Source organism: Anguilla anguilla, chromosome 8 (genome assembly GCF_013347855.1).
Source record: "Anguilla anguilla isolate fAngAng1 chromosome 8, fAngAng1.pri, whole genome shotgun sequence".
NCBI lineage: Eukaryota > Metazoa > Chordata > Actinopteri > Anguilliformes > Anguillidae > Anguilla > Anguilla anguilla.
In genome coordinates this window covers 12,593,167-12,620,824 of record NC_049208.1, presented here as the reverse complement: position 1 = coordinate 12,620,824, position 27,658 = coordinate 12,593,167, and the positions used below count along the sequence as shown (strand labels likewise).

Genomic DNA, 27,658 nt, shown 5'->3' with positions numbered 1-27,658 from the left:
TGTTGCCACCTAGTGGTTAGACATTACAATTTTTCATTTGATTAAGGTTAAAATTCATACATAACCATTTTTTCTCTGGTGTGTGGGAAATTTTCCACTATCTTCCACTATCTGTCAACAAATTAATGAAAGGCATACAAAAAGGAGTGGTCATTTATTAGCTATAGTGATGTTTTATGAATCGTACAGATTTATTTTCATGCTCGTATGATTCCATTATAAACCCTGGAAAAATTTTCTTGATAATGCTAGTGTCGCCTGCGTTCCTTAATGGCAGAAGGCAAAAATAGCCAACCGGTTTGTGGTTCTGCTTGTGCCTGTGAAAAGAACAGGCTGACGGGGACAGACATGGCGACTATGGTGTTGCCCAATCAGGGTTATTCCTGAAGCGGAATGAGTTTGGCAGCTATCTATTGTAATTGGTTTGAAACAACTTGGATTTTCGTCCAATCAGAATTCATCAGATTGAAAACCTTTCCATAAATTGATCATCTTTGTGAAATCTTGCTGTTGCCAATACATTTTGTAATTGTGTTGGGATGCTTTCAGTAAACAATAGTAGTTTTGTTGGTTTGGAAAGTTAGCATCTGAATCGGTTGAGTTAACACTGAGCATTTTACAGTGTAAGCAGCTGGTTGCACTTTTTTGGTGGGGGCGGAGGGGTGGGTGGGTGGGTGGGCAGGCAGGGGGTGACCATTTGCAAGAATCTCTGAGATGGACTTCTTGTGTAGGCAGGCTTTTCCAAGGAGAAGGGTCAAAGAAATGTATCCATTACACATTAGTTCACCTTGAAATATGCTAGCGAATCAGCAGTACTGCCAGTAGGAACAGAAGGTGCTGCTGAATCACTTCACTTCTGAACTCTGGTCATCTGTGCTGCCAATTATTATTTGTATTAATTACTTGCTCTTTGGTAAATTTATTTCTCAGTCTGTCTTTTGCTCTCTGTCCAGAAAAGTACATGATGGGCTTTCACTGTTAAGAACTTAAAAATAAATACATGGAAGTTGAGTCAGAGCACAGTACCTCTGGGGCCAATGCATCATTCACTTGGGGTGCTGCTAGGAGCCAGTAAGCCCTGAGGGTCCTTTGTGCTGTCAGCTAATAGTGTTTCTTTTAGGGATGTCTTGTCCTGGCGATGCCAAGTTGCGTACCTTAGTTATCTGTCCTGGTTACACTAAATTACTTGGCAAGAGGTGGAATTGAATAACAAAACACTGTTATGAGTGAAACCGTATAAAACACAATCTCCAATAACGCAGTCCAGAATGTGTAGGGCTGTTTCTCCTTTCTTTACAATGATGTGGCATCTAATTGGTGAATTACCACTAGAGGTCAGTGTTTACATAGTCAAATTTTCATTTGATTTTAATCACGAGTGACAAGGTTCTTGTGTTTTAGACATACATTTAATGAATTATTGACTCCTGTGTTTATTATTATTGTTAATATTACAATATTTTATATACTATTTGTCTATGATATACTCTCTTGAAACCTTTTGTAAATGACGCATGATTATGTATTTTGGGAGATTTGAATTCGCTTGTTATTTATTTTTAATTCTAAATGGATGAAAGTCTTCTCTATATTTATTTAAAATTGTACATCAGTCTAACATAAATTTCTTGAAAAGTAGAATTCATGGTTAAAAAGGGGGGAGGGGGTATGCATTAATACCATCCTCTGTAGATGGGGAGAAATTGACAAAGGTGTCTGGACCATAATCCTTTATTTTCCCCATCTATTTCTTATAGGGATTTTAACTCGCACTCATAGATATACAATGGCCCCCTCGTTTCTCTGGCGCACTGCAGATAAGATTTCCTCTCGGCAGAAAATCTATTTAATGGGCCGTTTCCACAGGGAGAAATGAACCCCAAGAGTATTTCCCCATCGCGAGCCTTTGCCGCTCTCTCCGTGATTAGATGATAAATTTCCATTTATTGCGGCGGCTAATATTGCCGACATTGGAAAAGAAGAGGAAAGGGAAATTCCATCATTCGTGCGGAGAGGTCAGACGAGTTCTCCATAATTTCACCCTTTGGCTTTGACCAGTTACCGTTCAGGGAAGATCTCTTAAAGAAGGATATTTATCTTCGGTTCACGCGTTTGGCGAGCGGTCCGTTAACTGCGCACGTTTCCAATCCAGAATTTAATTAAAACGCAAGCCCGTATGCGCTCCCTTTATTGCAGGTTAATCCCTCATGAACACGCTGATTGATTATGTCACAGACCAGTTAGGGACCACTGAATCTTTGGAATCACACCTTTCTCGCTTTTGTTCTTTTCCCCGTTTTCACCCCGAATGCTGATTTTTTAAATATTCAGGCCTATATACTCTCATTTTGATATACACTACATGGCCAAAGCTATGTGGACATCTGACATCCAACATCTTATCTAAAATTGTGGACATTAATTATGGAGTTGGTCCACCCTTTGCCACCATAATAACCTCCACTCTTCTGGGAGGCTTTATGCTACATATTGCTCCATGGATTTGCTTCCACTCAACCAGAAGAGCATTAATGGGGTTGAGGCATAGACCGTATAGGGTTGAGGTCAGGGCTTTGTGCAGGCCAGTCAAGTTCTTGCACACCGTTCTTAACAAAACCATTTATATATGGACCTCGCTGTGTGCCCGGGGGCATTCTCTTGCTGAAACAGGAAAGGGCCTTCCCCAAACTGTTGGGGAAGCACAGAATCGTCAAGAATGTGATTGTATGCCGTAGCATTAAGAGTTGCCTTCACTGAAACTAAGGGTCCTAGTCATGAAACCAAACCACGAAAAATAGCCCCTGACCAAGGGTTGTCCAGATATTTTGGTCACATAGTGTTTCATTTTAAATGTATTTAAATGCTATTAGTTATAGCGTATTTGTGAAGGCACAATTATAGAGCTAGCACGTATGTTCTTAACTGTACAATGACATTGAAGGCAGAATAAAATTTAAATCTAAGAAGTGTTTACCCAAGTCTGTGGTGAATGGATTTAATAGGCAATAATACATCCCCCGTCTTCAAAGTATGAAAACATTGAAGTTAATGATTGTAGAGGATGATTAATCTGTGTATACAGAGAAAGTTTACAGAGACTTGCTTCCTGTGGGCATTCATAAAACTTGCAAAAAGGGAGTGTAATAATTTGTAGAATAAGAGGGTCTTAAGAACTAATGCTAATTAATAACTTTTAATATAATGCATAAAATGGTGTGTGTGTGTGTGTGTAATCATTTCTGTGAATGCATTCATAACCAAACATTGGTATACATATCTAGTTATCTATAAAACAGCATCTTGTAATCCACTTGTTCTTTCTCATTTGGCTTGACGTGGGAAAATTGCCCTCCAAAAGTATGGGAACAATAGTGTAAAATTTGTTATTTTTGCTATATGGTTAAGGCATTTGGATGTGAGATTTTTTTTTTTTAATGATGAATGTGGTACATTCAAACGGAAGAGTGAAATATTTCCACTCTTCTGATTTCTTCTGGCCCACAGCAATTGACTAAAGAACTGTGGTTAGCTAGAATACACTGCAACTGGGGTTGTAAGTGTGAAGAGTCCTGACCAGTTTGCTATGTACATCCTATTCATGGTCATTATATAGCATTAGACCTCTGTCATGTAAAGCGACAAGAGAGAAAAAACAAAAATTCAGATAAAATCAGCTGCACATAGTATTGCTATGGATATAACCATTGCTGATGTTGGAATGCTAACAGTTTGGCTTCCTTTAATTAATATTAATTAAAATTCCTTTAAGATTTAATTAAAATTCAACTAAAATGTGCAGTGGTTCACACTTCCCGACAGGAATTCTTCTTTTCTTTTCCAGCATATCGCTTTCCCTTGAAAGACAGCTGTGGGACGTTCATTTTTCACTGAATCCGGTGATGCTAGGAATGGATTTTTAAATGGATTTTAGTCACGTGGGAAAGCTTGATGACGGGTGGGTGGTCTGACATCCCTGAAGTGTTTTTTTTTTTTTTTTTCCCTTTCCTTCTTTTTTTATGAACGGCAGGATTTACTAGTGGAATCTCAGTGATGCTTTGCTGTAGATCAGCACACTCCAGAGAAAAATAAACCATCATCGTTGTGGAGATTTATGGCCACAGACCATTGGGGAAGAAATAAAAGAGAGAACACAGGAGTGTGAACATCGCTGAAGATAATTCATCAGAAACCGCCCGTGAGAGCAATTTCCAGCACAAACTGGCTTGTACATAGCGAAATATTAAGTGTAAAATCAACTCTGGTGGAGTACTGTTTACTCTTGTAAAGAGCATTGGTCCCTACTGGATTCATATTAACTGTGTTTAGAGTGAAAGCACCCACCCAGCAAGAGATACAGTATATGTTGTATATATATATATATATATATATATAATATATAAGTACCATGAAAAAGTATTTGCCCCCTTCCTGATTTCCTCTGTTTCTGCATATTTATCACACTGAATGGTTTCAGATTTTTAGAACAAATGTAATGTTAAACAAAGGGATAATAGAGGAAATCAGGATAAATACTTTTTCACAGCACTGAAATAATCATTTATATAAAATCATTCATTTATACTAATTTTTACTACTTGCCTCATATTACAATTGCATTGTCCTTAGTTAAAATATTTAGCACTATTTTTCATTTATTTATGATGCTTGGGCAGCATATACTGCATGTATACAATGTCAGTACTGCATATTGAATTGACTTGGAAAAATAAGAGAGAGAAAGGAGCGAGTAGAGGAGACAGAAAGGCAGGTGAGAGGATGACACAGTAATTGAGAGACTTGAGGTCTAATCAGGGGTGAGGTGGTCAGAACAGGAGGAAATCCGTTCACTGATCCCATGCCGGGGATCTTAAAATAGCCCAGAGGATGACATGGATTACCTGTCATAGGGCTACTCATGCAAAGCAGGCTTCTGTTTTCCACAAATTGTCAGTGCGGTTCAGAGAGAGGAAGGGCCCAAATACAGGTCACATCGGTCAGTCATATACAATTTATTTCTTATCCTGCATATGCTAACATACCTTATGGGGAGAACAATGCCGTCACTCTTTTACAGAAATGAAAGACATAATACAGTACAATAACAAAGTGTTCTTTGTGGTCACATGATCACACAGACTACTACGTGCATACAAAGGTGCTGATTCACATGGAAACAGTCTGCAGCTCAGAAGTATCTATGGATACTGAGTCACAAGATGGAATCCTTTAATACCAAAAGGACCCCACCAAAAAAAAAAAAAAAAAGGAAACAAACAAATTGGCCGGTTAAATGAGGACATAGAAACAAACACTGTAGCAAGAATTCAGGGTGATGGGAATATGTGTGAACAACTTAAACATGGAAAAACTAAAGTCAAAGTTGAGAGGGAAAATAATTCCTTGGAAGGAAAGACGATGTCTTGGAAGTTCTCACAAACGACCTCAGTCGATCTCATGAGACCCATCAAGTTTTTGTGCAGATCCACTCGCCATTGGCTGCCAGAGTTCATTGCCCACGTTGATTTCACATGAGCCATCCTCGGGAAAAGGGTTAAAGTCAATCTTCTCTTTTCCCAATGGACGCTTCACATGATCACATATAGACATGCAGACAGTGAATAAAATCAACATTGTGCTGCTAATGTCAGTCACAAAATTAAAAGAGCCAGAAAAATATATCCACATATTATTTAGGTCATGGATCCAAAAAAAGGAAAAATAAATATATATATTTATGCACAGATTATTTAAGTCAAAGATAGTAAATCAGTGTAAAATATAGCTCTACTGATCCATCGGAAACTGATATTCAGATCACTTCAGGTGGAATGATTTCCTGGCTGCTACTGACCTCAACCATTTATTTTGTTTTTATCTTACAAATAGTGTAAGCTGATTGCTACTACATCACTATGAGCATGCAAGTTGCAGGGTGTTACTAAGGTCAGTGTTTTTCAGTGTCCATAGGTTCTGCCCAAATCACAGAGCCTCTTGCCTCATGCTTGGGTGAGTGTGCTCTGCCGCCAGCTTTTGCATTGACTCCAGAGAACCACATCTGGCTGTGCACTCGATCACTGACTGCACTTTCCCAGGTCAGCCTCTGTCTGGAGCAGCGGGAGAAGCCCGAGTACCCCCTCCCTCCCTAACATACCCCTTGATGGGTGGGTTTGGATGGGTTCAATGCTGGGGGGGAGGGTAAGATATGTTGAAAATGCACCATATTCCCCTGACTTTTCCCTGACAGCAGCATGTACTTTAGGTAAAATAATATTTTAAAAAAGAACACAGTTGGCATTGCTGAAACTGAGGAAGAAAACCAGTCCATTTTCACACGAGTAATACAAAACCTGAGAACTCACCAGCATCACCTGCCCCTATTACTTTCAGACCTGATTTTATTCTATAGAAAAGTGTTTTTTTTTTGTCTTTTTTTTTGTTTGTTTTGCTTTACAGTGCTATATGACCAAAGTCAAATGACTTTTCTCCTTCTCATAAATAACTCTTTATGAAAAGGCACGCATAATTTCAACCACCATTTTGGGTGGAATCTGTGGTCCTGCTTAATTCTAGTTTACAAAAAAATAGAAGCATTTTCGATCGTTGTGCATCCACAAAAAAAACTCTTGTTAATAGTATTATAGCATATGTGGCAGCAAATTATAGCAAATTATTTATAATACATATACAATCTAAGATATATGTATACTGTACAGTAGAAGTAATGTCTGATATTTTGAGGACTACAAAATCCCCACATAGTTCTAATAGAATACTTAGATTTTTGTATTAGCAAACCTGAGAAGAGGTCGACTGATATATGGCAGCCATACAACATGTGAAAGTATAAATAAAAGTAGCCGGCTCTTTCTGTTACTCTTTACCCATTCGACACCAGAGGGCCGATCCATTCAAGAAATACCGTATACTGAAAACGAAAGTACCGCCTCTCCGATTAAAGTGCCGTGACTCGTAACCAGCGTAATGTGCGTTATATTGCACATCCCATTTCAGAACGAACTGACGTGGAAGCCGCGAAGGGCTACTCCTCTTCTAATTGTGCATTTTTTCCCGTGGATATGGAAATGCGTTTTTAAACAGTCTGCGATTTACTGAAACAGGAGCAATTTCCCAGCAGTCCCTCAGCAAAAGGCAACATTTTCATTCTGCAATGAAAAGCAGAAACTGGAGAAACTCTGGGATTAAGTTGGACTAAAATAGGTTTTAGTCCATAGTGTGACCTCACTAGTTTACAGCAATGCAAAATAAATAAATACATAAATACATGAATAAATAAATAAATAAATAAATAACCAGAAATGATCAGACAACATGGATGTTAAAAGACAGACAGTTAATATTATCTGTATCAGATCCGGATATGACCGCATAGTGAACCCAGAAATCCACGAGGGAAAAAAAAAGCTGACAGTTTTGTGCTTAAGTACAGACAGAGGTCTTACAGTGATTAAACAACTGTGCTCTATAGCTGAAGAGCCTGGAACCATTTTACAGGGTCGACCATATCATGCGTATTCCCATTCATAGAGTGTAAAATTTAACTCTGGGGGGGATCTATAAAGAGAAAGTTTAAGATTTAATTACCAGACCAGAAATAACTTCTAATAATATGTTCAAATGTATTTTGATGCATCTCCCGTGTCTGTGACTGGCAGTCACCTGATGATAAGCCCCTCCTATAAAAGCAGGAGCAGTCTCCATTGATATGCTGACATTTTCAAATCCATATTCAGACTTGAATGAAAAATATGGCAAACTGCAAAAACAAGCCCTTCTTCTTTTTGTAATAACTTTTGTAACCATGAAGTAATACAGCTATGGAAAACCACTATATTTATATTTGCCATTTACAGTTATTATTTTAGGAATTAGCAATGGCCGGCTCATTAAGCCTACGGTCTATGTCCTTTCATAAATTAAAAACATTACCAGTTAAAAAACAAATGTAATGCAAATCAAGGATAATACATTGAAGTTTGTCATTCAAAACCCACAATAATAATGAGTGGATTTTGAAAAGACATAATCTGCAGCAGGTTTTCCAAAGTCTCATGTTTAAATGTCACAGCGCTCGTACCTTGAGTTAGCAACAGCGATACAGGAACTTGCACCTTCATTGCAGGGGGATTTATCCCCCCATGTTTACAGTGGAAGTAAGCCACCATTACGCTTTTATTTAAATACATGCCATTTAAAGATGCGCTTTCTTTTGCTTTCTGTGCATTTCTAAAAAATAAAAAAAACAATAAAATAATACAAGTTCAATATTTACAGTCGGATTATCTCTTTAGTCAGTCATGTGGTTGCTCAGCCCAGAAGCTCTGAGTTTTCACCCGCTTTTTTAAAATTGCTGAATGTCTGCAGACAGCAGTGCCATTGGTCCTGGCGACCGGCTGCTGTACGGTTGAAAGGGCCTTGTCATGCTGCCGTGCGAAAAGTGGGTTCCCGTGGCTATGCCCGTGTCTCTCGTCGCGTGCGAGCGAGCGACGACGCTCACATGCTGGTTTCACACGGCGGAGACAAACCGCCGTCCCCCGGCTTCGCGTGAGCGTCGGGCGAAAACATGTGGTTGTCCGCTAAGTGGCCGCTCTGGTTGCTCTCGGAGGACGTCCCTTCCCCGACAGCACTGAGCGCGCCCAGCATGCAGTTCTGCGCGGTGGCCATAGGGGAGCCCGGGGCGACCACGCCCGGGTCCTCTAGGTGATTCTTTCCTTTGAGGATCGCCGAAGAGGAGGAGGGGGGCGCAGGGCCCTGGGGATCGTCCGAAAGCTCGGGCCCTCCCGGCGGGTCGGGGTCGGCCCCAGCCGGGGGCTGGTCCCCGGAGGCGGGTCTGTCCTCCGTCAGGACGATGCTGACGTGCTGCGGGGACTCGCCCGGGGTCTCGATGAAGTTCACCTTGAGGCCCCTGGTCCTGACGGGGTTGCTGCTCCGCAGGGAGCTGCGGCGGTCGAAGCCCTGCCCGTTTTCCCCGGGGGAGAGAATGCTACTGCCGCTGTCCCCGCCCCCAGCCCCGGCCCCGGCCCCACCCCCACCGCCATCTGAGCCGCAGTGGACAAACTCGTACAATCCATCCCTGATGAGGCCGCCCTGGCCCCCCTTCCCGTCTCTGGCCGCCGTGATCCGGCTGAGGTCCAGGGGCGGGGGCGGGACCCTGAGCTGCCGGGGCGGCCCCAGGCCGCCAGCGTCGGGGAGGAGAGGTCCCCTCTCGGACTCTGCGAAATCGGCAGCGCAGCTGGTGAAGCTGTCCACGCTGGATATGCTCCTCACCTCGGTGAGGGCCCGCTCCCTGTGCAGGGGGTCGGACGGCGGGGGCTCGGGGGTCAGGGTGTCGTAGGTGGGCGGGACCAGCTTCATCTCCAGCTCCTCTTCGCGCTTAGGCGGGGGGTCGCGGCGCGGCGAGGCGCCCGCCCGGGGGGCACAGACGGGGGAAGACTTGGTCATCTGGTTGTAGATCTCCTCCAGCTTCTGGGCGTTCAGCCTCTGCGGGCTCGGCCTGGGGCTGTTGGTGCGAGCCGGAGACCCCAGCTGAACCACCTCCTGGTACTTCACGTCGAGGGCCTTGGAGGGGCTGCTGTCACCAGCCGCGTGCTTGGCCGGGCTCCACCGGCTGGGCGAGAGGTGGTTGTCCTGGTAGAAGCAGTGCTTCTCGTCTTTCTCCACCACCACGTCCATCAGCTCCATGCTGCGCGCGAACGCGTCCTTCATGTTCATGGAGACGATGCTGCCGTTCCTCTTGGCCCGCTCCAGGGCCTCCCTCCTCTTGATGGCCTTCTCCTGCCTCTTCTGCTCCTTGTAGAACTCGGAGAAGTTGTTGACGATGATGGGGATGGGCAGGGCGATGACCAGCACACCCGCGATGCAGCACAGCCCGCCCACGATCTTCCCCAGCAGCGTCTGTGGGTAGATGTCGCCGTAGCCCACCGTGGTCATGGTGATGGTGGCCCACCAGAAGGAGGCGGGGATGCTGGTGAACTTGGTGGCGTCCTCGTCCTTCTCGGCGAAGAAGACCAGGCTGGAGAAGATCATGATGCCCATGGCCAGGAAGAGGATGAGCAGGCCCAGCTCGTTGTAGCTCCGCCGCAGGGTGAAGCCCAGGGACTGCAGGCCCGTGGAGTGGCGGGCCAGCTTGAGGATCCGGAGTATTCTCATGATGCGGAAGATCTGCACCACCCGCCGCACGTTCTGGAACTGCATGACGTTCTTGTTGGACTCGGTCAGGAAGATGGTGACGTAGTAGGGCAGGATGGCCAGCAGGTCGATGACGTTGAGCGGGCCCTTGAAGAACTTCCACTTGCTGGGCGAGGAGAGGAAGCGCAGCAGGTACTCCATGGTGAACCAGGCGATGCACACCGCCTCCACGTGCGCCAGCTGCGGGTTGTCGTTGGCCTGCCCGAACTCGTCGATCACCTGCAGCTCGGGCAGCGTGTTGAGGGACAGCGCGATGGTGGAGAGGACGATGAACAGGATGGAGAGGATGGCCAAGATCTGTGAGACGGAGGGGGAGGGGGAGGGGGAGGGGAGAAAGAAGAGGGGCAATTCGGTTACCTAACGCGATTCGGAACTTTCCCACAGAAACTTTCCCATCAGCAGTGAGAAAACTAACATTAAAAAGAACACTTCTCAAATATTTCTCTTCAAAGCATTTTAGATGAACCACACCTGTAAATAAGAATGAGCGAGCCCCTTAGAATGTTCAGTCTCAGTCTCCATAATATTTTGAATGAATTGTAATGTTAAAATTATTTATATTTTTGTCCTCATTATTCTGTAATTATTTACAGCATTAGAACCATATTTATGTATGTGTAAATATGGTATGTGTGCTGGCTAGAGGGTTGAATTTGAGTGAAGTGATGTCATGACTTATTTCACATTTGAGAGTGGAATTTCACATAAAGCGCATTATGTTATCATAAAGGATCATACATGTTAGGAATGACTCGTTCAGTTGCTACATATTAATGGAGCTGATGCACCTGCTTCATGACAGCACTGTACACTTTGTGTAAAGTGTGGCACACATACACCACATATGCCAACGGCACGCATGCTTGGGTGTTTGTATAAAAATGTATTGACGAGTATATGTTTGTGAGTAGTGTGTGTGTGTGTGTGTGTGTGTGTTTGTCTTTCATTGACCACAGCATTGCAGGTTGTGTAATAAATATGAATGAACAGACTGACAGAGGCAGCGAAACATTAGGATTCAGGTGCAGCTCAGGAAGCAGTGACGTATACAATGTAATGACAGATTAAGGATACTTAAAATAAAGGATTACTGCATTTGTCTTTACATCAGAACAGTCCAGCGAATGGATCCTGTCCACCAGCCTGTTCAGTAGTTTACTGAAGGGTCTGTGATTGCATCTTCCAAGAAATAGGCTTCAAATCCGAATAGACAATAATTAATAATGGCTCTTAATTAAGACCACTTGCTAATGCTCAATCAGTTCATATTCCTGCTCTTCGACAGTGGAAATTAAGTCTCAGAGGAACATCTCCTTCAGCACATTTTGAGCACGTTTCATGCTGAAAGCTATAGAGTAAACCCAAACTATACACTGCTTTCTTGATGATCCGTATTACCATACAGTAATCTGCTAAAGAGGTCTGCATTCCTTAAAGGAGCATTTTGATATAAAAAATAATAGCTTCTTGCAGCCATCAACCCAAGAAATCGCTTAATGAAACAACATCAATACCGGCAACCAATCATTATAAAAAATATTTTGTGTAAATGGAAACTGTTATTGCATAACTGCCACCCAGTCACAGAACTGAGAGTGCTTTCTAGAGAGACATTAAAACAACAGGAAGTCCTGTTCCAGCCCTGGAAAACTGTAGTAAAATGATTCCCTGGTCTAAGGAAAAGAGAAAAAAACAGACAGGTGCGCAGAAAAATGAAGTGAATAATACACTTAATTTAAAAATAAAAGCATCACTAATGAACTCATGAAGCATTAACCGAATTTGAAATGCCACAGTGACTGTTTGGCTGCTGATATTTGAAAACTTTCAACCTCCCCGAAAAATCCTTACCACTGTTTGATATATTTGCACTCAAAACGAGGGGGAACGGAGAATCGGGAGAGGAGGAGGAGACTGGCTCGACGCTGCCCTGCGAGTCTGGCCATGTCCTTATTTGGAATGCTAATCTTAAACCGGTCTGTTCAGCACACTTGAGCCGGCCGCTAATGGAGCGGCTTCCCTCTACGCAGGGGGGGGGGGATGGGGAGGTAGGGGGGATTTAGGGACGTAAGTTTGCAATGTTTTCACTCACAGTACTCGCAATTATGACTTGTTGTGACCGCAGCTCAGCCGATATTTGGGGTGTTTCGCCCCTTCTTTAGTGCTCTGAGGCTGATGCCGCGCTCGGAGCAGGCCGCTGCTGTTTGAGGACTCCTCAGGATAGCCCGGCCATCTGCTGATGAGGCCTGCCTCCGCTGATAAGGCGGATTAGGCGCCGCATCTGCAATTTCTGCAATCAGGCAGCGCGCCATGCAGTCCCAGACTCCCTGCTGAGACCTCTATTTCATTTCCCTCCCTTTCCCCTCATTTTATACCCCCCCCCCCCCCCCACTAACCCCAAGAGCCCTAAAGCCAGTAGACATGAACTCTAATTACACTGAGCCCCCAATCCTCATGCACGGCACAGGGTGGAGCGGAGAGGTCGTCTGACTCTGCCCTCCCGTGACCCAATAAGGGAACTAAGGTAAATATTAATTTGCCGAGCAGACACTTTCATCCAGGGTGACTTCAGGGAGCTTAAATGTGTAAATATTATCCATTTATACTGCGCTTTGGCCAAAGCCCTTCAGGGCAAAGTACTGTGCACAAGGGCACAACAATAGTGACCCCTTACTCACCTCCCCCATGCGGAATATTCAAACCCAAAAACGTTCTACCCCAACAAAAAGTTCAGTGTGGCTGTGGATTTACTCTGCACCCCACATCCTTGATAAGCAAAGCCACCCCCTTTGACCTTCACCAGACCCTGTCTTGCCTGGCTTTCATTTTATACATTTATAATTCAGCATTTAGCAAGCACTCTTATCCAGAGCGACTTTCAGAGATTACACAAATCACATTTTTCTTTTTTTAACATGCAGTGCAATTATACAACCACATATCTTACTGGAGCAATTTGGGTTAAGCACTTCGCTCCAGGGTGCAAGAGCACAACAGCAGTGTCTCAGCTGGGAATCGAACCCGCACCTTTTTGAGTTTTTCCCAGTGCCCTAACTATTATACCGCAGTACTGCACAGCATTTTTGTTCAGATTTTTGTCAGTGTAATGCATTGGCAATGCATTCTGCTTACTGTAAACCAATAAGGAGCTCATCCCCATGGGAGGATAGGGATAGGGCCAGAGGCCTGGGAGCGTCAGCAGCATGTACTGTCATTGGCCCTGGGACACCATCCATGATCCCTGGAGGCAAACCTCTGTTCTCTGTAAGTAATTACCCAGCAGCACCCGATTTAGTCCCTTTCCCAGTTCCAAAAAACCCAGATAATTTTTATACAGTGCACACACACGTTCAATGTTTTAAATTCTAATTTGCAAAGCTTTTACTCAGTCATCTCCTAAGTGGTTAGGGAACTATAATCGCTGTTTGTTCCACACTGATTTTCCCCCCCATTTTTACATTTTTAAAAATTCCTTCTGGAAAAATGTCAGTGTGACAAACTATATGTATGGCTAAATGACTGTACAAAATAAAATTGAAACCACAGATTGAAGATTGAAAACCACACACACACACACTTGTGCACTCACTCACACACACACACTTTTTAAGTCATATATTTCTACTGTTGTCGCCAAGATATTCCCCATACATCCAACGAGACATCCCTTCACATTACCAGCACCCTGTAAATGTGAATTTCCTGAGAGGTCTGTTTGGTCGGGCTTTACATGAACCATTTAGAGACAGCAGGCCTTAGCCTTCCTTATTTAACCGAGCTTTACTGATCTGCCTCCACGTCAGCATCAGTCAGTCAGGTGAAGGGTCCATGTGCTGCTTATGGTGCACAGCATTGTGGGTTAATCTATCGTGCTGCAGAGCGACTGCCAGTCACAAACTTGGGGCTGTGACACAGTGCAGGGAGGAGTGCCCAGTTGACTCTAATGTTGCCCAGGGAAAGTGTTGCCCACCGGTTAATCGGTGCATGGATATGTCTTGCTCCAACTCATGTCTGTGCGAGCTTGACTTGTGAGCTGTTTTGTGATAAGAAATAGTAGCTTGCATCACATGCTATGGAGGAGAGCACATGATCTGCACTCTCCCAAACTGATATTAGAGGTTGAGCATGGATGAGTATGATTGGCCATTTCATAAAATACTTAATTTTGCAATCAATTTTCAATTACTGGTGATAAACTAATTCAAGAAAACCTGGTAAACAATTGTAAAACATGTTTGGTATTATTATTATTATTATGATGATGATTATTATTATTATTATTATTATTATTATTAATAATATTATGGGATACTGCACGCTATGTTTTACTCTTTTTCTGCTCTCATTTTAAAATAGAGATAGAGATAGATAGAGGGGTAAAAATTAACTTTGTTTCCCCACAATTACTGCACTTGCTACAAGGCAACAGCCTTTATATAATGTTCATTATATCGTAAATGGACTTTTAAATAGACCTTAATTTGTTGAAAGTTGCGCATGTCAGAGATCAATGGAAGCTGGTAAGAGGTTAAATGAGGCTCTAAGTCTTCCACTGCAAGTCTGCTGGATTCCTGTAGGTAAATCTGATCAGCAGAGGGGGTGGGTCTTCCCTCATAGGCTCAGAAGACTGAGCCAACACATCTCATTGGTGGCAGCCTGCATATGGAGGTCATCTTTACCCAGAATCCTTCACTCCACCCTTGTGTCTTTGTAGAACCTGCTCAAGGAAGCTTCCGTGTACAATGTCATAGTCATTTAGACTTACATGATTCAGCATTCTCACAACTCACAATTACTTGGTTTTGTGAATAACTTAAAATGAGATTTAAAATGAGATAACATAAGGTTTTCAGGGCTTGCAGACAGAAGAAGACTATTCAGCCCATTTCCGCTCATTATTTAACTCCATCTCAAACCTGAAAATAAGCACTCGAAGAAAGAAATATATGAATATGTATTTATGAAACACCCTTGAAACAATCTGTTTTCAGTTATTATGCACCATGGGCCTGAGATACATAAACATATCAAATGAGTCGTACTGGTGATGTTAAACACTTAATCTACAATACAACTGAGTAGTGTACCCGTTTTAAAACATGACAAAAACTGCAAGTGATCTATATTGTTTTACATCTTTTTCAATACCCCTGTTGTACTGTTGAAATGATGTGTGGCTGAGTCTTGGCCAGCGCACATGTAACTGAATCTCAGTGAGTTTTATCCGATGAATTAACAAATGAAAAAATAAGAAAATAAAATCATGTATTGTGCGTGCTTGGTGCATCCAAAAATCACAGTGGGTTGTGGTTTTCACCTTCTTATCTTATTGTCTTTTCATCACGGCCTTAAATTAAATATTTATGGTATTCATATTTAGATATTTATTTATAAATTAGTTTAGGTCAAATACAGTACTAGGAGTCTTTCTTCACAAAAAAACCCTAGAAGCTTTCTGAAGCATTGGGGTGCTGACTGATGTTTTAACATTTGCTTCTGGACATGCCCCATCTCATTAGCAGTACAATGGGCTGTTACAGCTGTGCAGATGACTGGGTTCAGATGACAGTTGAAAATGGCATTGCTTCAATTCGTGTTTTTTTTTTTTCTACACCATTTGGGAGTCATGCTCCAGTAAACTGCGGTCACCTTTTTAACAGCACTGGTGGGGAAAGAGCAGATTCAGCTGTTCCACACCAGCGCACGGCTGTGGCATTTCTCACGAGCGGTCACGAATCCTCAGCGACTCCCACACGGGCACGGGGGCTATAAAAGAGTAAAAGACTCTTCCTCTGCATTACTGTCACCGGGAGGACACACAATAACGTCCCTCACCACCAATATCCCACAAATGCGCCTGACATGCCAGGACATGCTTTGTCTCATCTGTTCATGTGAATTTTCTTTCTTTTTTTTTTACCCTGTCTGTTCTTTTTCTCACCTGTTTGCCGCTTGAGTTCACAGAGTCACCGCACCACCTGCATTTGGCCCGCGGCCATACCATCATGCACCCTGCTCCTGCCGAATGGCTGAAGCTAAGCAGGTGTGGGCTTTGCTGTTATTTGCATGGGAGACCGCCATAAAAAATAAGCTGCTGATGCTGGATGTGGTGTTGGTGGGGCAGTAGGGGTGACCTTCCCACAGGTTGAATAATCCCCTATGCCCTAGTGTAGTGATGGGGACGCTGTGCTGTAGGAGATGGAATATTTTGACTGGAGATGTTAAACTAAGATCCTGACTTGGTGTGGTCATTAAAGGCTCATTGCAAAGAGTAGGGGGTTCCCCAGTGTCCTGGCTAATTTCCCAACCTGGCTCTCTCAACCTGCTGATTAAATCATCTCCTGCTTTAATTGGCTAAGAAATTGTTCTCTCCCTCTTCTCTCTCTCTCCACCTGAGCTGATGTGTGGCGCAGGGGCCAGGATTTCTCTCCTAGCATGTGGCAAAATGGCTGCCGTGAATCACCCAGGTTTTCCCCCTCATCAGTGTATTATGTAGCTGAAGTGGAAGGTCTGTACAGTACTTATATGATGTGTTCACCTGCAAGCTTGTGTTTCACACCCGATGGTCCACGCAGCACTACAGGAGTGGCATACTGCTGATTGCAGGAGAGGCAGGGTGCCCATTAATGATGATTGGCAGCCTGTGGGAATCCTTCAGACTTTCTGAATCTGGATACAAGCTGCTCGCTCGGGGTTACAACAGCAGGGCTCCATATGGGCCATGAAAAAGTTCTCTCCTGCTTACAAATCATTTTCTCTCCCCGCTACTGTGTAATTTACAGGAAGCATTTGGTAGTAGTCGTTGGATGGGTGTGCACAGAATTCCGTCCTTTCCGGCCAAGGAGCCCAAGGCTCCCTTGGCAGTGTGCTGGAAATCGGCTGTGTTGGCGAGCGACTTCGTCATATTTATCCCACGGAAAAAAGAAACGCTTTCGCCATCCTGACAGGCAGTGGAACGGGGGGACCAATGAGCCTGAAGCAGCACAGTGTACACATTTCCACTGCGGCCAACGACAGGCTCCGTGGAGAACGCTCCTGACTCCTTCACCTGCTCTAATCTGTGTGGCAGAAACTTCCAAGGTCTTCCCTTGCAGTGCCTACATAATTACACAGTGCTCAGTGTCAGACATGTTTTTGTTATACTTTTCCCACTCTGGTGCATAAAATACTAAAACTTTTTTTAGTTCCGACTTCAGATGCGAAGTTGCATTTCCTTACGTATGTGTGTAGAAACAGCAGTTTATCAGGGCTGGGGCCAATTCCATTTCAAGCCAGTTAATTCAGGAAATAAACAGAAATCTGATTGAAATAAACTGAAAATTATTAATGAATTAATAGAATTTTATTTAATTTTCATTTCCTTCAATGGGAGGAAAACAGTGTCGATCCCAACCCTGCGGTGAAGGTCTAAATCTGTAATGAGAACTGTCTGCACACCAAGTTTCCTTTTTAAATCTGGGTAGCAATGTCACCTTCTGGAGACATTCAGGAAACAGGAAGTATTGCACATCATGGAGTGCTTCACACTGTTTCCTTACTGCCTAATTATGCTAGCGTTCCTGGGGCCGGACCCTCGTCAGAGCGTGTCTATAGCAACTGCACAGGTGGGGTTCACCACAGCAGTTCCGTGACTGCGCGAGCTGATGGGAACAAATGAAAAACCATACAGAGCAAAATGCCCAGCATTAATGCTAACAGAGCTCATATTGGTCTGAAAGGGATCAAACGTACTCCGTCAGAGCTGATTTAACCCCGAGCACTTCACTGTGCATCACACCCTCCAGCAGGGAACACCCCTCGTCCTGCTTTAAGGTCTACTTCCTGAGTGTGAGAACTGTTAGGTCCACAGATTCTTAAATAAAGGTTTGGTGAGCAGTGCGTCTTTGAGGAGGCTTGCTTAGGGCATGAACTCCTGGTCTCCCTCTCCACATAAATGGTAAATGGACTGCATTTATATAGTGTTTTTATCCAAAGCGCTTTACAATTGTTGTCTCTCATTCACCAGAGCAGTTAGGGGTTAGGTGTCTTGCTCAGGGACACTTCGACACGCCCAGTGCGGGGATTGAACCGGCAACCCTCCGACTGCCGGACAACCGCTCTTACCTCCTGAGCTATGTCGCCCCTATATCACAAAAAAAATGTTTTAAAGGCATCCTATTAAATTAATATGAACTGGCACCATTGCTTCTGTTACCTTTTTATGAAAAGTTGACAAACACAACATAAAACCTGATATTTTTATATGGAGGGTCAGTGGAGGTTGAAGTAGTCTCACATCTACATTTTTGCTCTTTGTTCACTGTAGAAGATACGCATTATGTGACTACATCATTCATTATGCATTGCTGGAAAGCAAACAATGAAAAAACTAGACTAGGATTTACTGGATGCAACCTTCCTCAAGCCCCAACTCAATATATTACTAATCCAATATCATCTTCAAACAAGAACGCTTACAAAAGATCTGCACTCACACACGCCACATGTATCACACGATCCAAATGCATCACTGTTTTTGCATGAATACTGTGCCTATCAACCATGCAATTGTGATTACTATAAAAATACATGGGTTTGCGTGTGAGTGAGTGTGTATGTGTGTGCATGCATGTCTGAACATACCGTGATAGACAGTGGTCCATACCACACTATCGGTCACTGTACCAAGCCTAGGTGTTGTTTTCAATGCTGAGCACGGGCTATTTGTTCCAATTGTAATTCAAACCTCGACCAACAGACGTTCATCAGTTCTCCTTTCCAATCAGGAATATTGACGCAGGAGTATTTTAGGCTGCATTGAAGGGGGCATGGCTAACATGGGTCTACATTGGAAACCTAATGCCCTGAGCTCTCCAATACATCCTCAAGCTTCTGCTTTTGTGAACAATATTCTATTCATGTGATTTCCGGGGTTTTTCTTTTCATTTTTACGCTCAGGTAAAAAATTACAAATATTGTGAGGAGGGACAACAGGAAGCATGGAAGCCCTCTACAGGCGGCTAAACCACGCGTTATGTTTGAGGTTGAAAGAAAAGCTCTCAGATAAAAATTTAAAGTGGCACAACGTTTTTGAGCAATCCTGCCGTCTGTCTCTCTGAAAATCGAAATATCAGGAGAGCGGGACAGGCAAACTGATTTGAAATCAAAATTGGGTTCTGCATGGAGCCTTTAATACAGGATTTGAGTGGACAAATCAACTTAAACAGTACGTACAGTAGTATAACATACAGGGAAAAAAACTGTGTTGCTAGGAATGCATGGGTTTGCTAAATATTAACGGTTATTTGATAGTGGCTTTTTACAATAATTGTTTCCGTTCCTGTTGGTTTTTCACACATCTGCTCAGTCAGCAGCATTCTGCGCCGGAGGGGCATTGATCGGATTCCTGCGCCTTGCCTGGACCTCAAGGGGAGGGGGGTCTGTGGGGGAGTCACATGGACACCGAACGTCCCCACCCACTCCCCCACCCTAAAACAATGGCTTTGCGATAGGACATTATGCAAATGAGGGGCCTTTACATAACGATATCAATCTTCCACACCCTGCTCTCAATTTGGACTGACTTTAACAGCACCTGCCAAGCGTATCCTATTACCTGCTTGAAGGGGCACGTTACGACACAGCTGTTTGCTTAAAAGAATCCAGCAGGGTTGTATTTATTGAATTTTTTTACACAGATTCCACACAGATTCAAGAAGTGAATCACTTTCTGAGGGTCCACAAAGGGCTTAACTAAATGTAGACCAAATGGAGCCAAACAACAATAACCAGGTGCTTAGCCTTTTTTAAATTTTGTCTCCTTGTTACAGCACATTAGTCTTTGCAATCCAAATGAGTAACCATAAAAGGTAGTGTAGAACAGCCATGTAATCTATCAGGTAGTACCAAAACAAAGTCTAGATTAGTATATATGAGAGTATATATGCTAATAACACAATATACATACCAGTTATACAAGTTGCTCAGTAATTACAATGTAATTAATATGTACTTGCAGAGATATATTGGCCATTTCATGTAGTAAACCAGCTAAATTAATTTAATTAAATTAATTTTAGCATCCTGTGAATTGTGACAGAGATGGGAAAGTCAACCATCATGATGCCTAGAATGGGAGGAGCTGTCGATCTGCAATTCATATAAATTAATCAAAGAGTAGGGAGAAAAAAAACACTGTGATAAAGCAGGTTAAAAGCAGACGTCCCATTGTCTAAGCTGCATTAAGATTTGCTGATGGTAATGCTTGAGAGGAGATAAGGAGGTATGTCCGACAGATCTGACAGTGATAAACTCCTCTCCTCTACATGTCATCATGCAGGCTATCGATTGGCAATGCAGTGTTTCGAAAGCGAAGTCGCAGGCATCATCCACCTCGACTGCCAGAAACATGGCTTCCGAATGATATTACTGCGCATCAAATTACATCACACTTACCCAGAGTGACTTACTGAGCCACATACAGCATTCTCTGTCCGCCATTGCCAAAAATGTCATCTTATTCCAACGGCAGTGACGTCAACACTCTCTCGGCTCCCCTCAAATTCCATCCATCACTTTTATTATAACAGAAGTTGGATGGTGTGTAAACATTGAGAACACAGAGTTTGAAAGAGCAGAGTTGCTCTGGAGATATTTAGCCATCAGCACTGGACCAATATATTTCTAAAGAAACGCAGAGTCGGCCTGCTGGTCTGGGATCAGGCTTCTCCTATCCATATCCTGTCCTTATTATGAGCTTAAAAGAGGAAAACTGATCCAAAATCAGCGCTCCCACTCTGAGATGGTTTACGAATACTGCCTGGGTTTTTTTTTTCTTTTCTCCATTTACCACATTCAGCCTCAAATTGTCAATTTTTTCAGTGGTTACCCTCAATATTATTCAAGATATCAGCCTGTAACATACGCTTAGGTGCTCATCTATGTACGCTAACATTTATGTACATCAGTTCACATAAGCCCACTCAGACCTATCCCAACATCTGTCCAGTCTCCACCCCCCCCCCCACCCCCCCCCCCCCCCCCCACCTCACATCGCTGCCCCCCGTAATGTTGGAAGATGTGCCGCACAGAGAAGCGAAGGCTTGCAGAAACCAGCAGAACCAAACACTTTATGCGACAGCCCAATATAGTGTTCATGAGTGCTGTGCCACCTTCACCTTCCAGGCCTCTGGAGATGTGATACGTAATCATTTTGAGGAGAGGTGGAATATGGTTTCTGTGACATCAAAATGATGAATGATGAATGATTCAGTTTGATTGGCTCTTGTCTTGATAAGGCAGAGCATTCTCACTACAGGCTATCTACATCAGTTAAGCACATTCAGTTAGCGCAGCAATAGATAAAAGAGTGAACCTCACTTTATTATAATTATATAAGAGCATATTTCCCTGTGTGAAATGCTTTCAACACTCAGCAAGGCTAAACGACAGTGTGGTGCTTTCATCTGAGTGCACGATCTTTCCCCCAAAGAACGGTGCTTGATCTTTGGCAAGTCAGCAACGATGCGCGATCTAACAAGGATTTTTATAAAGCAGATCTGAACCTTGGGACTCGGTTGCTCTCACTGACACACATCAACGGGGGCTTTGTTCGTATCACCGTGCCATTATCTTAGTCATTCTCACCTGCGCTGGCTGCAGAGAATGCGATTAGCAGCCTGCTGCGCTATGCTGTGTGAGATGTGCTCGCGGCTGCTGGAGGTTAGCCAGGGTTAGCAGCTCCGGATGAGAAGCGCTGTCAGCACTGCCAAGAACCTCTGAAAAAGCAGTACATCACCACCCCAGACTACCGTTAAACTACTAAAGACCTGCTACGTAGAACGACCATACTGACCGGATTTACGCTAATGGCGTGCGGCTGGTGTGAACTCCTGGATGGCGAGCCGTAGGCTAAATAGAGGAGGCGGACAGATGACCTTCATTTGGTTATCGGTATGGAGTTGAATTTGCATTCACATTTTCATGGCTATTCCCCTGCTCGGTTTGAAATTCCCAATCGTATTCGTGGGGCCGTCTCATTCCTAAATGTTTTCTGTGAGCCTCTCCTCTGAAGACCCAGCCCACTAAAAAACGATAAGATCCCCAGTAAATCTCCCCTCAAAAAATAAAAATAATAAACCTCGCCACTCAGACTACAATGATGATTCTATAAAGAATTTTCTTTTAAGAGCACACATAGCACAATCACTGTAACACTGAACACTGAAGCACTGATGTGCTTGTCATGCTGGGTGAGTATAAACTAAACACCCTAATGCTGCCAAAGGAGAGGTCAAATTTTTTGCACCACTGTGTGAGTGCACACCCACGCTTTACCAGCAGAGGGGGCTCTCTCACTCAGTGGCACTGTAGAGGGGCCTGAAGTTAAAAAAAAAACACAAGAGGGTTTGTCTTGCTGCCCCCGCCCGCCATTTGAATTCTCTCGCACACTGGTGTCTATTACAGGCCTATGACCCCCATCACCACACTCTCTTAATCACTGTTTCATAAAAGCAGCCCCACAGCCCCTCTCTCAAGAGAAAACTGCCTGTTAATCCCTGTATTATCCTCCAGTGAAGCTGTGCCAGTCTCAGATGGCTCAGATGGGCTTTTGCACGAGACAAATGACATTTCAATCATGTGCAAAACTTTCAGGGGAAAAAAAGAAAGGACTGGAAATGTATGTATCCTGTCGTATTTTACGTCCACGTCCAATTGTCTGCTCTTTTCTTTTAAAGACAATTAGTAGGCAATTTTCTTTCTTTCTTCTATAATTTGATAGTGATCACTATACTGAAACATTCAGATTGCAATTATCATTGAATGTTTTCACCATGCTGAGGGTTCAAGATTCAAGAGGTTTATTGTCACGTCCGATTATACAAGTACAAGAGAGTAAAAATCTTAGGTTTCGGCTCACATAACTAGGAGCACGCAACATGGCGGCCATACTCAGCGGGGGGGATGGGGCAAAGAATTGCAGGTCCACACAAGAGAGCCATATTGCTTACACACAGAATACTGCAGCTAATCAAGACGCTTCATTAAGCAGAGAACATGCGCCATTCACGCACGTGACTCAGAGCCTGGAGAAAGTGGCCTTTTTGCATCTCCCTTGTGCGTCTAAAATGCAGTACTAGTACTGCCTCCTTAAATAACAATCTGGCCACAGCACTGACTGGTCAGCTCAGCCGTGTGAGCCTCGGGTGCGGGGGGGGGGGGGGGGGGGTACTCCTTGAGAGACTTCCATCTACATGGACGCGAAGTCACAGCGTACAACCGGATCCATGGCAACAGACTCATGTATTTCCCCTGCCAATAAGAGAGCGCTTGGTCATGAAGTTGGCAGCACACAAATCAGAATGAAGGAGTAGGAAACCTCACAAAAAACAGAAACTAAAACTACAACTGATCTAAAAACTTGAGGTCTTGCACTTGCCCTTTTATATAAAAATCATAATTAACACTGAATTAAAACATTCTGTTGTTAAACCAACAGAGTACATTTTACTCAAATAGAGGATCCCTCCTGCAGTCATATTAAAACAGAACATTTTATTACGCAGATATAACACATAGGTATGCATAGAATATGTGAGAGACAAGAGAAAGACGCACTTCAAAGGAAAAAATAAGTAAAACTGCAAGGGGACATTCAATTGTCACTTAGAAAAGAAACATTTCGGAAATTAACAAGCTGTAAAAGTCTGCAATTAAAATGTTTTGGTGCGACTTTCGATGGCACTCTTCCTGTTATTTTTAAAAAAATAAAAAAAGTGCAAAAGGCAATCGTGTGTGACGCTGACTGTTGCCATGGCTTACAGAGATATCGACAGCTTGGCCTTGAGCGACCTTTCTCTTCCGCCTTTCTTTTTGGTTTCCGCAGCCTCAATTTAAATAACTCCCCAAATCGCAAGTACGCTCAGGGATTTGAAAACCCACCATTAAAATAAGAAAGGCATATTTAAAATATGGAAAGAAGGATCATTTCATGATGGAACCTGCATTGTAACCACCCCCACCACCCAAACCCTGACCTCCCAGGTTATATTTTCGCTTGTTCACCAAACACACTTGGTCCACTATCTGCCAATCAGAATGCCGTATTAGCACCTACAGTCTGACCGTCTGGGCAGGGGGGTGTCGAGGTGTCGTCACATCAGATTATTTTTCTGATTCTATCTCCTGGGGGGGGGGGAGGAGGGGGGGGGGGGTAGGGGACAGGGCGAGAGAATGACTAACCACTTCTAACCTCTTTAGAGCTCCGCTAAAGATGGAAACCTGATCCTATTAATGACAATTATCCTGAAATGTCCTCTTGCCCAGATCGGCCTGCGCGGGACGGCGGGAACACCTCCCTCTGCCCTACCAGATCAGTCACGGGCGGGGGGGGTTTGGGGGGGGGGTTATCGGCAGACCCTCACTAAAACTCCCAGTCTGAACAGACACCATTACGGCTGTTCCCCCACCCGCCACCGCGGTGACTCCAGCTATCCGTTAATAGGGCTCGTTTTCGGTGCTGTGGCCCACGTCTCAGGTGTGAGTGACTCACAGGTGTAAAACGTCAGCGGAAGGGGAAGGGATGAGGCTTAGACTGATAAAGTGCACCGTCAGTTAATCCAAGATCAATAATGCCTCTCAGGTTGTGCGTCTGAAACAATGCTTCTCAACCACACAGCCTGTCCAGACGGGTCCAGACAGTACTAGACCACATCCACCTGTTCGTTTCTGTGTAACGTTTTAACACTTTCTCTGACTATGGTCCAGCACAATGGTGACAGGCAAGTGCCCAAACATATGTCCACACCTTTCCCATTCCATTCAAAGCTTAAATTCTCAAGTATTCTAAGGAGAGCTGTCTGATGCTTCCATTGCAGTGTGTGACACCAGTTTATGGGCAATTTCTATGCAATAACAGACCGTGGGTTTCTGCTATATGCGATGCCAGGCTGTAAACGTGTGTTTCTGTGCGATCCGATGAATGAATAAGAGGGTTTGGCAGCAGATGAATGATCTGCAGTGCATACGAATGGGCTGTTTGCCGAAAAACGTAAATGGGAATGTACCTCCGCCATCTGTTTTGCTTTTATTTTCTGTTCATTTTCTTTCCAAACTCCATTTGGTGAGGATTCGTACCAGGATTCCCCATTGACATTCTCAGGGAAAACCAACCACAGTTAAAAGAGCTGGCATGGACAAGTTTGTTTGATTTATTTGAGAGTTACAATTATTTCAGGAGCAACCCGGAGGGCAGAGGTGGTGAATTACACAGTACTGGATTCTATATGCAGAAATAAAACAGTCTTGTAAACATGTGTTTAATATAGAGCTGTTTGTGAAAGCAAAGCCCAAAAGCACCATGAAGAAAGAAAAACAAAGAACACCCCCCCCAACCCCCCGCCACCCAGACCACACCACTGTGCAGAAAAATGATTTCTCATCCTTCTGAGATGTTTTTGTATTTCTGTAAAAACAAGGGGGAAATCTGTTTGAGAAACCACCGCTGTGACATTTGTCTTATAAATGGCTCTAAGAAAAATTAACCACATGGATAAATCGTTTTAAAAAAGAGTAATTACCTTATTTACATTTTCTGTAAAGAAAAATAAAAAAAACAGGCGAAAAATCATTTTCATGAGGCTTGAATCCAGCACAAAATTGTCTGTATCATCGCCCTAAAAATGGAGCGTTTAAATTATCTAGTGGTCAATGGGGCACTGCAATAGGGTACCTGCAACCTGCCTGCACAAATGTGTGCAAAGTGTATTCCTGTCTGTACCGAGCAGCTCAGCTTGTGCACTGTAGAGTAAAAAGAAGCAGCCACAGTTAGCACGCTCTTCAGAAGAGACGGCCTAGCCTATGGTCAGCCTTGCCAGATTTGGCAGATTCCCGCCCAGTTGGGCTACTCTTTTATGTTATTGTGCGGGGGGAAAAATGGATTTGGGCAGGATCACTGTTTTCAAATCTGGCAACACTGTCTACGGTCCCGCAAACTACGGGAGAATGCCGCAGCCAAGGGAGCACTTCAGGAATACAATCAGGCGAAGAGAGAGGCCACTCTCATTGCACATACACAGCATGCGTACACAGGCTTAAAAGCCAGCTTTCACCATGTAGTGAGCGTTCAAAGCTCAGTTTACTTCTAAATGGCGTGCAAATAGGAAATGCATTTTATGAATATTGGTCCATTAAAACAATAATCCCATGAATGAATTCAACAGCATGCACTGTAGAAATGCATGCATGAAGCTGCACTTTGGCAAGCATTATGTATGCTGCAGTATTATTACGCACTGTATTTGAGAACAAGGGAACAAAGTAAATGTTTACTAATCTCCCTGAGACAGGACGGTAAGATATGGTTGTGGCTGGGTCAGAATCGGCAGCGGTTATATCTGAATTACCCACTGATCATAAAAGATGAAAACAGCCTCGGTATTTAATCTCGGGGCTTTTAAAGCGAGGTCCACACAGTAGGCTACTCCCAGCGGCTGCGCATTAGCGTGCTTTCATCGCGCTCATTACGTATTAGGCTCCTCCAATTGTTCGCCAGCAATTTCTGTTCAAATTCAGACCACTCATTCTGAATTGGGGGGGGAAAAAAACACAAAAAAGTCCCCCGTAAAATACTGGATAATGATTTTTTTTTTATTTTAATGATTTCCTCAGAGTACCATTATCACAGCCTGTGATTCACAGAAGCTTTTAAAGAAGCGCGTCCCCGCCGCGGTCTATTTTTATGCGCAAACGCGGGCTGAGTCTAAGTTTAAGCAGTAAGTAGCTCTATCTGGGTGCGTCACGCCTCGACGGCTCCTGCTCGGTGCGTCACGCGCCGCGCCGCCGTGACCGCGGCAACCGCGTCTCCCGTGGGCGGAGCCCGGAGAATCTGCTGTTACGTGACGCGGCGGGGATCAGAAATAGCCTTCGGGTCAGAGCTGTCAATCACACGCCGCCGGGATCGTTAGGGGCGGGGGGGGGGGGGGGGGGTAAAGACCCCGTCTGGTGGCGTCTCCGCGCTCCGGGGCTGCGAAGGAGGTCACAGGTCACACCTTCTGTGTGTGTGTGCCTGCATGTAAAGGGGGGGGAGCATGAGAACGCTTTTAGGGGCTTTTTTGCCTGTGGATAGGGCCCAAGGGAGGGCAGCAGTGTTGGCAAGGTGTGTGCCTGTTTTGAATTTATTCAGCCCCTCCAGTCCGCAATGGTAAGTAATAACCCACAACCCCCCCCCCCCCAACTCCCCACCCCCAGTCCTGTGTGCGATCGCAAAACTTTGCTTCGGGCCCCCAAAAGGTCAGGCAGCATGCATGAGACAGAGAGACAGTTGTGTATACGTATGAGTGTGTGTGCATGCCTTTTTTCTGTGTGTGTGTGACATAGTGGCTATGACAGTCTGACAGTGGCTAAGAGTGTGTGTGCATGTCTTCTTTTCTTCTGCGTGTGTGACAGTGGTAGAAAATGTGAGATGATAAAATGT

The 27,658-nt window shown here is 44.0% G+C and overlaps 1 protein-coding gene across 1 annotated transcript in view; it reads right to left on the bottom strand.

Moving 5' to 3' along the window:
- Positions 1 to 6,669: 6,669 nt before the first annotated feature.
- Positions 6,670 to 27,658, bottom strand: part of LOC118233124 (potassium voltage-gated channel, Shab-related subfamily, member 2) — a 57,788-nt gene continuing 36,799 nt past the window's right edge. The window contains exon 3 of the mRNA XM_035428494.1: positions 6,670 to 10,503. Coding sequence (XP_035284385.1) covers positions 8,512 to 10,503 — 1,992 coding nt within the window. The 3' untranslated portion in view covers positions 6,670 to 8,511. The remainder of the gene's footprint in view (positions 10,504 to 27,658) is intronic.